Source organism: Rhinolophus hipposideros, assembly GCF_964194185.1.
Source record: "Rhinolophus hipposideros genome assembly, chromosome: 24".
In the NCBI taxonomy this organism is placed as follows: Eukaryota; Metazoa; Chordata; class Mammalia; order Chiroptera; family Rhinolophidae; genus Rhinolophus; species Rhinolophus hipposideros.
Window position 1 is genome coordinate 28,037,327 of NC_138070.1, and position 14,038 is coordinate 28,051,364.

Sequence of the window (14,038 nt, forward strand, 5' to 3'; positions counted from 1 at the left end):
GTCAGATTGGATGAGGAGGCACCTAAAGGCCTCATTTTAGGTTAATCACCTCTTCAAAGAACCTACTTCCAAACACAGTCACATTCTCAAGCACTGAGGTTAGAGCTTCAGCACATGAATTTTAAGGGAACAACCCAGCCTACCTAACAGGCCGAAGAGAATCTTTACTTGAACACTAATGCTCGTCATAACTAACATCCATGGGGTGTCACTTACTATGGCCAGAGACTGTTCTAAGCATTTTCCATGTATTATTTCATCTCATGTTCACCATTGTAGATGATATAATTATAGATTATAATTGATTATAGATTACAACCTTCTTTTCTGAAAAATAGTCAATGTAACTTGGTGTAATTATGTGATATACCTGGGGTCCCTGTGATTTGATGTGACTGGGAGTAGTAGGAGAATCTTGTTACCGTGCTTTGGTTGGTAGATCTCTGCAAGGCTTTCTTTCTCAGTCATGATGTCCACGAGCCAAACCTGTGTCAGATGATGGGATAGTCTGTGTGGGAAGACAATGCACCTTCTCTCAGAAAGTCTTCCCCTGACTCCTCCGTCCACACAGCTCAGACTCCACCAGCATTCTTGGGCAGGCTGACGCCTCAGAATTAAGACAGGAAACTGTCATCTCAAGGAGTCAGGCAAGAAAGTGTGATGGAGCACTCTGTCCCAGGGAAGCAGGCAGTCTCCCATTGGAACCGTGGATGTGAGAGATGCTTGCACACCCTGGACGGCCCCTAAGCAAATTGCTGAGCAGTGTTTAAAAGCTAAACACCTGTACCAAGATCTTTTCATTTCATCCACCTATCAACTCTGAAAGAGCTATTCTTATTCCTGTGTACAGATACGGAAACTGAAATTAGATGGGACCATAGCCCTGGGCCCCACCCTTCCCCTGTGTGACCTTAGCTAAATAAATACTTAACCTTTCTGGGTGGGTCTCACTGGCCTCACCTGTGAAATAAATACTTACTCTCATATCCCCCCAAGCTTGACTTCTTTACACAACTAGTCAGAGGCATTTCTGCTTCTGCCTGGAAGAGCCCAGCATTCCAGCATCATCACGTTACTATGTGTGCACACTGTGTAACTACTCTTCGTGGCCTCCCACTCCTCCCCCTCTTTTCTAGGGGTCCCAGCTACAGACCCAACAAACGAACACACTCCTATGAGTTCCCCATCCCCCCTGTAATGCCCACACTCCCTCCTCACCCAGGGTAACCTGCGAAGAATCCATCAGGTTTGCATGAGGGTAAACTTGCCCCCAGTGTGAATCAGTCAGCATCTGGAGAAGCAGCCTGGGGCAGCCCTGGGCCACCCTGCTATCTCAAAGGGAGAATAGGTGAAGAATGACACTGGGCAAAGTGTGACACTGGACTTTCTCTCTCCTTTTCTGACCTTCCAGGAGGCTCTCTCGGTGGTGAGTGACGACCAGTCCCTCTTTGACTCCGCGTACAGCTCGGCCCATCTCCCCAAGGCCGACATGACCGCCTCAGGGAGTCCTGACTATGGCCAGCCCCACAAAATCAACCCCCTCCCACCGCAGCAGGAGTGGATTAATCAGCCGGTGAGGGTCAATGTCAAACGGGAGTATGACCACATGAATGGATCCAGGTAAGACCACCAGGCCTAACGTAGCTCCATGGCCAGGTATAGCAGCTGCCAGGACTGAGGCTGGGGAGACTCAAGGCATGCTTGCTCCCAGGTGTCTGAGTCAGGCAGGTCTGACGTAAGTGACACTTAGGGTGTCTGCGCAAATGGAGCTCTGGTACTGGGCCAGGGAGCCTGAGTCAGTCCCTAGAGATTTGAGATGAGAGAGAAAGAGAGAGAGAAGAGAGAGAGAGAGGAGAGAGCTACAAAAGTGAAGGCTGGGGGTAAAGCAGGGCTAAGAAGCCCACCTGGCATTCTGAGTCAGACCCACGACCTCCTCTGCAGACACTTATGGAACACCTATTTTGTGTCAGGCCCAGGTACAGCCCCTCATGGGGATAACTTAGTGATACGATGTTCTTCCCTGGTCTGTTGAACATACTTGACTTCTCTGGATGGGTCTCACTGGCCTCATCTATGAAATAAATAGAGGAAAGATGACCAAATCATTCTAATAATAAAAGTCCAGGACTGATGACTCTGTGTGAGGGAGGACACACCATAATTAGTAAGTGTGTTTCAGATTGGTGGTTCCCAGGGAGGTAAGACTGCGCTTGTAGAAGTGGAGGGAGAGTCCAACAAGAGAAAAGTCACAGGAGCAAGGAAGAGCACACCTGGTGGATAGGTAACCCAGGTTCCTGTCCTGGCTTTGCCTTTGGGCAAGCTGTCTGTGTCTCTGGGCACCAGGTTCCTCCTTTCTAAAATAGTGCTAGAGGATTTACTTCTTCACAGGCTTGTTCCAATGGTTAGTTAGCACTGATGCTGTAGGGGAAGGACCCAGGACAGTGTCGAGGACTCAGAAAGTGCTCCATAGTGACAGTGATTGTCATGAGTGAAGGTATGAAAGAGAAAACACTGGTTTCAGGTAATCCAGTGGGCCTACAACATGAGATAAACCTGAGAATAAGAGTGGATCTTGAGTGGCAGGCTACGAAATTATGGAATTTATCCCACTTGCAAAGACTGACGTTAAGCACACATGACATTTAACATCCTCAGAGCTGTGATTTCAGACTGGTGAGCTGAGAATCATTGTATACAGAGGTAGGAAGGGGAGAGTCAGAGAGATAACTTAAGACGTTAGTGAAATATTCCAGAAAAGAAATTATAAGGTTCTGAAAGAGGGTAATGGTAATGATTATGGAAATAAAAAGAGATAGAGACATGAGGATCATATCAAAGGGATAATTAACAGGGCTTAGGCCAACAAATATTGAAGCATATGGTGGGGAGGAGGAAGGTAAGAGAGAGGAAAGAATCAAAGATGGCTGAAGCCTGGATGTTTCTAAGAAGGATGGTGCTGTCAGCAGCCCTGGGAGGTGGGAGAGGAAATGCTTTGAGGAGAGATGTCAGTGTTCCCTGTGCAATTCCTCCCGAGCAATTGGTAGAACATCCAGATAAAAATGTCTACTAGGCTTTGGAAACCGAAGCTCAGATAATATTGGGGGCTGGAATTTAGGTTTGGGCATCGTCTCTAAAGTGTTTTAACTGTGAAGTGGATGAGGTCAGTGAGGAAAGAAGTCTAGAGAGAGAAGAGAGAAAGAGTGTGTGTGCGGCTGAGAGGGAGCCCCCTCCCCCGAGACAGCCCCTGGTCTCAGACCTGCCTGTGGGAACACACAGCCCCACCACATTTCAACCCACTAACCAAAACCAGTCACTGGGATCCCAGCCACCTTCCCAGAATCTAGGATTTCAGGAAGGTTCAGCAGTTCTGAGCCTGGAGCCCCTCAAAAGAGTGTCACTTCACATAGATAATGATAATTCGTTTGTCACAACATAGGTCGTGTATTGTTTGTCAAACAGTTTTGCCCTATTATCTTATCATTTGCTTCCCACCACTATCCTATGAGGTAGATATTGTAATTAATTTTTGACATATAAAGGCAAATTAACCTTTGAGCAGGTAAATAACTTGTCTAAGGATTTGAGGAGGCAAAGCTGGCACCAGAGCCCAGGCCTCCTGATTCCTAGTCTGTGGGCCACCTTCCTGCCCCCTCCTTCTCTGCCTATGTGTTGTGCTTTTGCATTCATCTTCTCATTTCTGCCAATAGACCCCCTGGGGGCAAGGAGGGCTAATCAGCAATGCCTCCCAAATTGGCCTGACCACAGCAGTTCCCTTTACTTGTCCAAAATCCAGATTCCACTCTTGGAGAGTCTTTGGTCTGTTGTAGCCCGAATCAAACCACCACTCACCTCTACCAGCCCAGCCCGGTCCGAGCCAGCCACACCTCTCCTCGGTCACCCCAGGAGCTGTTCTCCCCACTTCCTCTTGCCTTTCTCAAGTCTGTTCTTCAGACAGCAGCTGGAGTCATCCTTTCAAAATTTTTAATTCTTTTTCTCAAAATCCTTTCCTGGCTTATGATCAAATCTAAATTCCGTCACATAGCCCCACCATTTCTCTGACACCCTCTTTTCCACCCCCTCCCCATCTCACTCCTTTCCTCTATACTAGCCACACAAGACTTTAGCTGCTCCTGGACCCCAAGCACACTTCTGCCTCCAAGTCTCTTCCCTTGTGTTCCTTCTTTCTGGGACATTCCTACTTTATCTACTCATATTACTCTCTCACTTGTTTCACGTCTCTGCCTGAATGCCACCTTCTCAGAGGTCTTCCCTGACCACCCGACCTAAAACAGCACCTGTCGTTCTATCCTGCCTTGAATCTTCTTAGCTCTTCCTGGCTCTCATCACATCCCTCTCTAAATGTAGGCCGGTCTTCTTTTTCTTTACTGAGCAGTGCCTGGCCCATGATAGGTGCTCAATAAATAGTCGTTAAATGAATGTGTGGCTAACCAGACTTAAGGTGAAGATACTTATTCAAAGTCATGTAGGGCATTAATGTATACGCCGACAGGACAGAGACCAAGGTCTGCTGATAGTGCCTCAGACGGAGTCTGTGTTTGTCCTCAGCCAGGCTGCATTTGGGTCACAACTGCTCAAGGAAGGCTCAAGCACTCCAAGATACTAATCCTGGGTAAAGAGGGTCCCCCAAGGAAATCAGTTTTCAGAACCCACTTGTCAGCTCATCCCTGGCTCCGGTCACACCAGAAGCCAGCTGGAGGAGAGCTAGAAACACCCCAGAGAACAGACACCTGGCTCTGGTTGCACAAAGCAGCCCCTGCTTTTGATTTGCCTTTCTTGACCTAGACCATCAGCAGGTGACAAAGTAGGCTCAGAAAGACTGAAGTATTCTCAACCCCCCTGGAGAAACAAAGAAGACACAGTGGACTCTCAGAGGCAAACAGGTTAGGCACAGCCGTTGCCAGCACCTCATAAATATTCTCTAAGTGCTCACATGTAAGCTGGACTGGTGGGCAGGAGGAAGCACGGATTTTCAGAAAAATGTCTTTGCTGAGGCTGGAACCACGTCAGATCCTATTATTTGTGCAAAAAGAAATCCTATGTTCAAATAGATGCCACTATTGAAACCTCTCATCCTCAACACTGCCTCTCCTATCCCCTGAGTATTATTGATAGTGGCTTTTTTTTTTTTTAAGATTTTATTAGAGAAGAGGAACAGGACTTTATTGGGGATCAGTGTGTACTTCCAAGACTTTTTTCCAAGTCCAGTTGTTGTGCTTTCAATCTTAGTTGTGGAGGGTGCCGTTCAGCTTCAAGTTGTCCTTTCAGTCTTAGTTGTGGAGGGCGCAGCTCAGCTCCAGGTTCAGTTGCCAGTTGCTAGTTGCAGGGGGCGCAGCCCACCATCCCTTGAGGGAGTCGAGGAGTTGAACCGGCAACCTTGTGGTTGAGAGCCCTTTGGCCCATGTGGGAATCAAACCGGCAGCCTTCGGAGTTAGGAGATGGAGCTCTAACCGCCTGAGCCACTGAGCCGGCCCAGATAATGGCTCTTTTGATGCAAAAGATTAGTCCTCACTTCGGATGAGAAAAACCAAAGCAGAGGATACAATTTGGGATCTCTTGGCTCATGGACTAGAATTGTGCTATCTCATCCAGCGGCCACAAGCCACTTGTTGCTTTTGAGCATCTGAAATGTGGCTAATTCAAAATTGACAGGTGCTCTACATGTAAAATACACACTAGATTTAGAAGACATAGTATGGGGAAAAAAAGTAAAATAGCTCTTTTATTATTTTTATGTTGATTGTGTTGAAATAATCTTTTTGAGGTATTGTTAATATACTTTAATACATTATTAAAATCCATTCGCCTGTTTTTTAAAATTTTAACGATGTGGCTACTAGAAAATTTTAAACTATGTATGTGGCTCGCATTCTACTTCGCGTGGACAGTGCTGAGCTGGAGCATTTTGGACTGCCCTGTGATTCACAGTGAATTCTCTCCATGTTCGTTGATAACTTGGGTTTGTGAGTTACTCTTTCAACCTTACTGGAGCCCCCATAGATATTTCTGTCTCTCAGAGGTATTCTGAGGAGGAGGTGTTCTGTGGGCCTAGAGCTACAATGCCCTTCTTGCTTTTTATCCCAATACTTAGTCATTTGGACCAGGCCACAAGGCCCAGTGGAGAGACCGAGGTCTGAAGAACTCAGAGAAAGTGTAGCTTGCTCACGCTGTGTAAGGTTTGTTCTCTTTCTCCATCTCTTCCTGTTGTGGTTGAGTCTGTTAGGGTGAGTTGTTCTTGAAACAGCCAGGCTCATAGGTTCTGTGTTGGGTGTAGACTTCAGCAACTTGATCCAAGCTGTGGTCTGCAAATAACTCAGCTGCATCCTGTCTCAACCACGGGGATTGGGAAAAAACATCCGTGAAGGAAAGAGTATCAGTTTATGGAGGGGAAATGCGAGGATGAGTTTGTCTTGTGTGCCTGGTGTGCAGGACCTAAGTGCAGTATTAGTGTGCCCCAACATCCCCTGGAATGGCCAGCAGGACCGGGGTGCCTTATGAGACACCTAGAGACATCACATCCCATGTGCAAGAAGGTCACCCTCACATACCCTGTAACTCCTGCTTCTCTGACTGCAAAGCCTCTTCCTAAGGGGTATCCTACCTTTCTGAACTTTGCAGTATGAAGCATGTCACACAGAACCTGGGTGGGAAGCCGTACGCAGGATTCCCGAGAAGCATGAGCATCTGCTATGTGTGGAGATGAAAACAGCTACTGGGTCAGGGTGATGGCTTTATTATGGGTGATTTCTTTTCTTGAATTTTGCTTTTAACTTACTGTATCTCCTTTTCAAAAACAGAAAAATCGTATGTACACATCTATGCATGGATCCTAAGAAAATTCAAAGGACAACACAGATTTGCTTAATTTTTGTACAATGTACACATTATGTGGGAGACACACATGACAGGCCCTCATGTAACTGTGTGGCTTGGGTAGTCTTGAGACCTCACTTGAGCTGTGTGACTACTGGGCATCCACTGATGGGGAACCTGGGCTGCAGCTTTGTGGATCTGGGTGACACCCCCTGAATGGAATGGGAAGCTAGAGAAGATGTTTGAATAGTCTAAAGGGGGACTCTTTGGGAGCAGTCTTTGAAATCTCTTTTTTATTCAAATACCCAAGATTTCTCACCTTGGTTTAAATTGCTTAACAGTTCGCAAGGCACTTTTGGAAATCAGTAGCAGTCTTTGTAAATCAACGTTCACTAAACACACAAACATAGAACCAGAGGAGTAGAAAACTTAGGTAGAGTGATGAAAATAAAGGACCAGGCCACAGGGTTCACATCACTTTTGCTGTGGCCTCCTCTGCTGTGGCTTTCTGAGTCATGGCTGAGAGGAGAGTTACCCTCTTGAAGCCACCACCTCCTCCCTGCTCTATTGTGGCAGCCTCAGGCCCTCTTGTCACCTGTCCCAGTGCTATCAGCTGCCTGTGGGCCCCAACCCCATGCTAGCTGTAAGTGCAGTTCTCAATACAAATTAGCAGCAGTGTAGACAAGCTGAATGGCCAAACCTCTTCCCCTCCATCTGTGCTCCCCCTCCCTTCCCTCTTGTTTTTATCTGGCCTCTTCACAGGCGCCAGCTGCCTCATTAAAGAGCAGCCTTTATGCTGTGCTTCACCTGGATCCCTCTTAGCAGTAGCTGTCGCACCCAATGGCCGCATGCGATGTGGGTACTGTCGGGAGGAGGCAAAGTGGCCGAGAGCTTGGGGATGGAGGGGAGTGTGGCAGGCCAGCAGTAAAGGTACGGCTTCCCTTCTTTCTCTTCCTGAGCCATCAGAGCAGGCAGGGCCAGCCTGAGCAAGTGAGGTGGTCCAGGGTGGGGGCCTGGCGTCTCCCAAAGGGTGCCCCTCTGCAGATTCTAGCTGAGGGGTCTGGGACTGAGAACAGGCTTTAATCCAAAGAAGCTCCCAAACATATCACCTTGCCCAGCTGGGGAGCAGATGCATACACGGGCTGGAGGAAGGAAAGAGGAGGAAACAGAAGTATGAGCTTCTATGGGATAGGCAATGAGGAGGTTCCAAGCACAGTATAATTCCCCAGCAAGAGAAGCCCGGTCTTGATCATGGTGCTGCCATCATCCTCGGGGAGCTGGGGCTTCTGCCTCCTTGGTACCTAGCTTCCCAGCAGGCGCCTGTCTCACTGTGCTGCTCACAGCTCCTCTTCTTCCTAGATGACACACCAGGCAGCTTTTACCAAATGTTTCCTTTTTTCAAATTTATTTTTCTCTACTAGCACCAGGGACTGGCCCTGCCACAGGTGCCGCCTAAAGGATTACTTCACTTCAGTGATTTCTTAGGTTCTGACTTCTCACCTTTGCATGGCATAGGGTCAGTTTGGGGGCTCAGAAATCCCCAGAGGCCTGGAAAAGAATTTGTTGAAATTCGTCTCCCCAATGTTTCTAAAAGGAAGTGAAGCCTGTGGAGGAGCACCTCCTCTTCCACCACGCCTGCGCCTGGACAAGCAGAGCTCTTCTGGCTGAAAGTTCCCTTGCCCCTGCCCACGGCCCTTGAGCTCCGGCTTCCTCCAGAGGACTGTGTGCTCTGGCAGCCCCACCCTCTGCCATGGAGTTTCCAGCCAATGAAAACGTTGCTGTTTTGGTTGAAGGCCAGCTTAATCCTCCAAACTTCTGCAGCAGTTGGGTTGTTTCACAATGGACAAGTATACTGAGAAAGTCTGCCAGACCATGGTGGCTGTGTGTGTATGTGTGTGTGTGTGTACATGTGTGCACACATGCATGTGTACGCACACACGTGTGTGTGCATGTGTGCACGTGTATGTGCATGCACGTGTGCGTTGGGTATGCATATGTGTATGTGTGTATGCATGCATGCATATGTGTGTATGTGTGCATACACGTGTGTACATGTATGCATGCTTGCAGATGTATGTTGGGGTGTGCATGTGTATGTGTGTGCCTGTGTGTACATGAACACATGCATGCATGTGTATGTGTATGTGTGCACATATGCCTGCTTGCAGTTCTCCATGAGGAGGGGGGCACACAGTGAGCTCGACCAGAGTCCAGCTCAGACCCAGGACCAGGGTCTTTCAGGGACGGCTTCATCTCAGGCCAAGTCCTTCAACAGCAGAAGCCAAAGGCCAAACCCTGGTGAAAAGCCCTGATGAGCTACTGCCTCCCTCACACTGCCATGGGGACATTAAACCTTCAACAATCTGGGGCTCTGACGGCTGGTTCTTGGTTCTCTGCCTGGAAAAACAGTAGGCGAATAGTAAAACCTTAAATTCTAACATGTGTAAGTTATACATCTTATTTTCATTTTCAGCCCATGTTCCCCTCTGTAAGACATCAGGAAAAAATTACCGTCTGCCTTCTAATATCTCAGTGGAGCATTTATCTCCTAGCTATGATAAGTGATCTTCAATACTTTTTTCCTTTCAGATTAAGAAACAAATTCATTTAATTTTCTTTATTGAATGTGTTCAGGCTTCCCCCACCCTGCCGAGTCCCCACCCTCTGGCGCTGTTACTCCCTCCTTCTGTGTTAGTGGCTGCTCTCCCTGCGTTTGGAGCTGCAGCCACCACGTTGCAGGAGGGGCAGGACCCTCTGTGGCACGACCCTGATCCTTAAGGCCTCATGATGATCCATTCCTACCCATAGCAGAGCAAGGGAGGGCAAGGGCCATGCCTTTGGAAAGCCTGGAGAGGTTCTGTGGCCCACAGCACGACGGCTGTAGTCTGAACCTTATCTGAACTCGTTGGTCTGAAGACCAGGTTTGGAGCGTTTGGCATAATGGGCTCTCTCCCAGATGGCCAGAACTGAAGCTTCCTGCTCCGTAGAATGGCTGCAGCCTCTCCTTGGCCTTCTAGTCATCTCCTTTGGTCCTGCCACGGCCGAGTGGCTGAGAAGAAGCTAGGGCAAGGCAGGACGGCACTTCCTCTGGGCACACAGACAGGGTCCATGGCACTGGGTGGGGCTACGCAGCGTGTCCTGCCAGTCTGCTCCAGGCACCACGTGGCCACAAGTTGGGTGTCAGCTCAGGCCTCCAAGTGGGTGCTCATTGCTGAGCTGAAGCGAATGAGGGCCTCTGTGCACCCAGATTGCAAAATTCCTGGTGCTGATTGGGCTACGTACTTTGAGGCATGTTGGATGATTCACTTTCTCCCTTGAGCATGTCTATACGCTTCCTTGTGAGTTGGGTGGCAGGGCTGCAAAATGCCACAAGGGCCACAGCCTCCCTATCAGGTTCCAGTTCTCCGATTCTATTCCTCCTTCAACCAGTGACCAGCTCTTCGGCGTGTGTGTTTTGATAGGGAAGCTTAACACTGAAGATCTGAGTCCTGCTTCTGCCTTTACTAGCTGTGTGACCCTGGGTCAGTCACCTTACGTCTTGTTGAAGTGACTTACCCTTCCTTAACCATAAAGTGGAGCTATTAACCCTTGTTGTGCCTATCTTGGAGGGTTATTGGGAAGTTCCAATAGAACAGTATATGAGAAATGCATTGAAATTATATACATGCAATAGAAATAATTCACTCAGGAAACATCAATCGCTCACCTCCTATATAAGGCTCTATATAAGACATGGAGTTTAAAAAGAATAAGTAACGTCACCATCTTAGGAAAACCTCCATCCAGCAAGGAGATAGGGCGCCTGCCAAGCTAAGAGTCACACAGAGTGACAATCCCAGAACTGAGGCAGAAACACTATGGGGAGCAGCCTTGTGCAAGGACTGCCAGAGTGTGGGCTGCCTGGCAACACAGCGAAATGTGTCAACTGCAGGCAAGTGGGAGCTGTGATCTCGTACTGAGAAGACCAGACTCTAGTCTCAGGGCAGTTGGAGCTGCCAAAAGTTTTTAAGTATCATGATTATAGGATCAGGCTGGGATTTGAAGAAAACTCTGGTGGCAGCATGGACGATAGAAATAAGGTGGCATCACCTTGTCACCCTCCTTGCACCAGGTGGGTCTGGGAAATCGGCTTCCCAGCTGTCTGAGCGATTGGCTGGGGCGAGCTCCCGCGCTGTGCAGTGGCAGTGGCAGTGATGACTTCCTCCGGGCTTTGTCTCCTCTAGCTCTAGGGAGTCTCCGGTGGACTGCAGTGTTAGCAAGTGCAGCAAGCTGGTTGGTGGAGGTGAGTCCAATGCCATGAACTACAACAGCTACATGGATGAGAAGAACGGTCCCCCTCCTCCCAACATGACCACCAACGAGAGGAGGGTCATCGTCCCCGCAGGTACTTTGGAACCAGGCTGCTGGCTTTTATCCACATGCTTACTCTTCTGGGTTAAAGGGTAGGCCTGTCCTGGTAGCATCTAAACCTTTACCTGGTGCCCTGTTCTCTAGGAAATGCTAACTTGGGAAAGTGGCACTTCTTCCCTTCTCCCCTAGCTGCCCTCCAAGGCAGAATCTCAACGTCATCAAAACCCTCAAGTGTAGATTCCAGAAGCCCCACCCTCAAACAGGTCACATCACAGACTCTACTCGTATGTCAGTGCTTGGTCCCATAAGATGAGGCCTGCAAAGAGAGCAGAGGCAAGGCCGTTTGAAACCAACAGGAGTCCCAGGAACCTCCAGACACATCCACCCTTTGCCTTTAAGGAGAAACGTGGCTACAGAGATCTGTCATGCCCATCAGGCATGTGCTTCCTGGCATCTGCAGGGTTCCACCTTTCCAAAATTATAGCCAGCTTCAAAATAGAAATAACTATATTTAACAAATAGAGCGCCTTAACATGTGTGCAGCAAGTTATGTCATTATGTAAAAATAGCCTATTTTTTCATAGGTATTGGTACTGTTGGTTACAGAAAATAAAATCATTGTTTAAGCCTTCAGTGTATTGGCTGGACACTCTGCCTCGGCTAGACTAGCAAGCTTAGCCGCCTGGTCCAAAAGGGAGTTTGAAAACTGCAACGTGTAGAGTTAGTGCCAGGTAGAAGGAACTAGAACATCCAAATCTTAAGCAAAGTGAATTATAGGGCAGGGATTATAATTCATTTTACCAAAATAACTTCACCAAAAAGGCAAAGCCCCTTCCATTTGGAAAAGTGTAAATACAGTCGTGAATGAGGACAAAGATTAGACATCTCTTTGAGGTGATCCAAAGGCACTTGCTTCTTGGTCTAGAAGGCATGGTTTTGTGTGGGTCTCTCCTCCCTGGCCCTTTGTATTATATTTATTTTCCATGGGAAGCTGTGTCTCATCATCTGTTGGAACTACAGCCACATCCATGTGTTCTGGGCCAAATTCAAGGTGTCAGGGATGGGAAGTATGGGGATGAGTGAGGCAGGAGGGAGGTGGGTTAATGGGAATGTTTCTGCACCCTATAGCATTGGAAAACTCTTCATAAAGCACTTTTAGTTTCCTTCTTCCACAAGCATGTGATCTCACAAAGAAGAAGCATAGCTCCCCTTTACTGAGGAGTTCCCAGGTGCTAGGCATCATGTAAACTGCTTTATCCACATTGCATGACCTATATCATTGAAAGCTTCATCTCCTCCAGGACCTCAGCTAGGAATTGTTAGCTCAGGTGCATATGTGAGGTCCAAGAGTACTGTGTCTTTTCCCTTCTCATCAAAAGAAGGCAGACAATGAAACTGTCCTACAGCGGACATGGTGGGAACTCTCCATACTCCCCAAAGCCAAGCCAAGCCTCACCAGGCCTTTGCTTGTTTGGTGTCAAACTCCCCTGCCTCGCCAAACAGGGGCCAGCATGGGAAGGGGATGTTCAGGACCAAAGGGTTAGGGGACCAGAGATTGTCTCTGACCCAGATGTTGACACCATCTCATTTCTGTAGTCACTTTAGCGGGGAGATAGGAAAAGAGGACAAAGATGGTCAGAGTACTTGGTTGGCCCTTCAACTCTGAATTGGTATTGTGATGCTTTCAAAAAAGAATATCAAAATATCAGTTTTCAGTGGGCCAAGGTAACTGTAGCAGTAATAATGAAAATAGTATACATTTATATCAAAGGGTTTTTTAAAACACTTTGTGTAATGAATCCATTAGCTATGGATTTACTTCATTATTTTACCTCTGGCTCGATCTTGAAGCATTATCCTCAGTTTGGCTTCCTCCAGGTGAGTCTCCCGGATATGAGGAAAAGTCTCATTTAGGCAAGTCCACTGATCAAGGAAATAACACGTTGGTGGAGGACCCAATTGAATTTATGGTGGGATTTAAAAACAAGTATATATGAGGGTCCTAGTTAATTGCCAGGCCCAAGTTTGGATGGGAAGAAACTGGGACTAACCCATCTAGGAAGTCCCATTTGGAAGAGTTGAACATGATCCAGCATGGAAGAGTTATAATTCATTGTGCTGTAAAGGTAGGGAAATAATATTGTGATAGAGCTCAAAGCAAGGGAGGAAATAATAAAATTAATTAAATATGGGTATAAAATCTAATCTGAGGCCTTGGAGACTAAAAGTGAGGAATTAGGAGAAGCAAAAGTGATCAGATGAAATAATATGCTATGAAATCCAAACCCCCAGCCCCCACCATTTGTCTTTAGAATTCTGAAATTGTACAAAATTATTTCCAGTTACCAATGGTCCATGCCTAATTGTTTTGGACTTGTATAACGAAGCTCTAAGACAGGGGTGTCCAAACTTTTTTCAACATTTTTCACCAAGGGCCATATGTGGTAAAATACACAAACAGCCGGACCACTCACTCGAGGTGAAGTATGTATTGCCTCACCTGGTTTATTTAAGTAAACTAAATATATTTTTGGAATTTGCTGCGGGCCAATTATAAATGGACTGTGGGCCGCAGTTGGCCCGAGGGCCGCAGTTTGGACACCCCTGCTCTAAGAGGAGCTCTGTTTTTGGTTAACAGAGTAACTCACAGGTGAGTTCAGGCAGGATCATGAGAAGGGAAGAGAATAGGTTTGGGGTCAGGTGATGTACCCCATCAACTAAGTGAGGTCCTGGGAAGACTCGGATTGGAACCCCCAGCTCAGAATGGGACTTACAGTTGAGCTAAGTACTTAACCTTTCAAGACTCCACTTTCCATCTGTAAAATGAAGATAAAAGCCATTTTGCAGGATTTTCTTG

At 47.4% G+C, this 14,038-nt stretch overlaps 1 protein-coding gene across 5 annotated transcripts in view; it reads left to right on the forward strand.

Moving 5' to 3' along the window:
* FLI1 (Fli-1 proto-oncogene, ETS transcription factor) overlaps positions 1 to 14,038 on the forward strand; it is a 121,424-nt gene that overhangs the window by 67,732 nt on the left and 39,654 nt on the right. For all 5 annotated transcript variants that reach the window (XM_081036526.1, XM_081036528.1, XM_081036530.1 and 2 more), the window contains 2 exons: positions 1,412 to 1,620; positions 11,055 to 11,215. In XM_081036526.1, the coding sequence (XP_080892652.1) occupies positions 1,412 to 1,620; positions 11,055 to 11,215 (370 nt within the window). The remainder of the gene's footprint in view (positions 1 to 1,411; positions 1,621 to 11,054; positions 11,216 to 14,038) is intronic.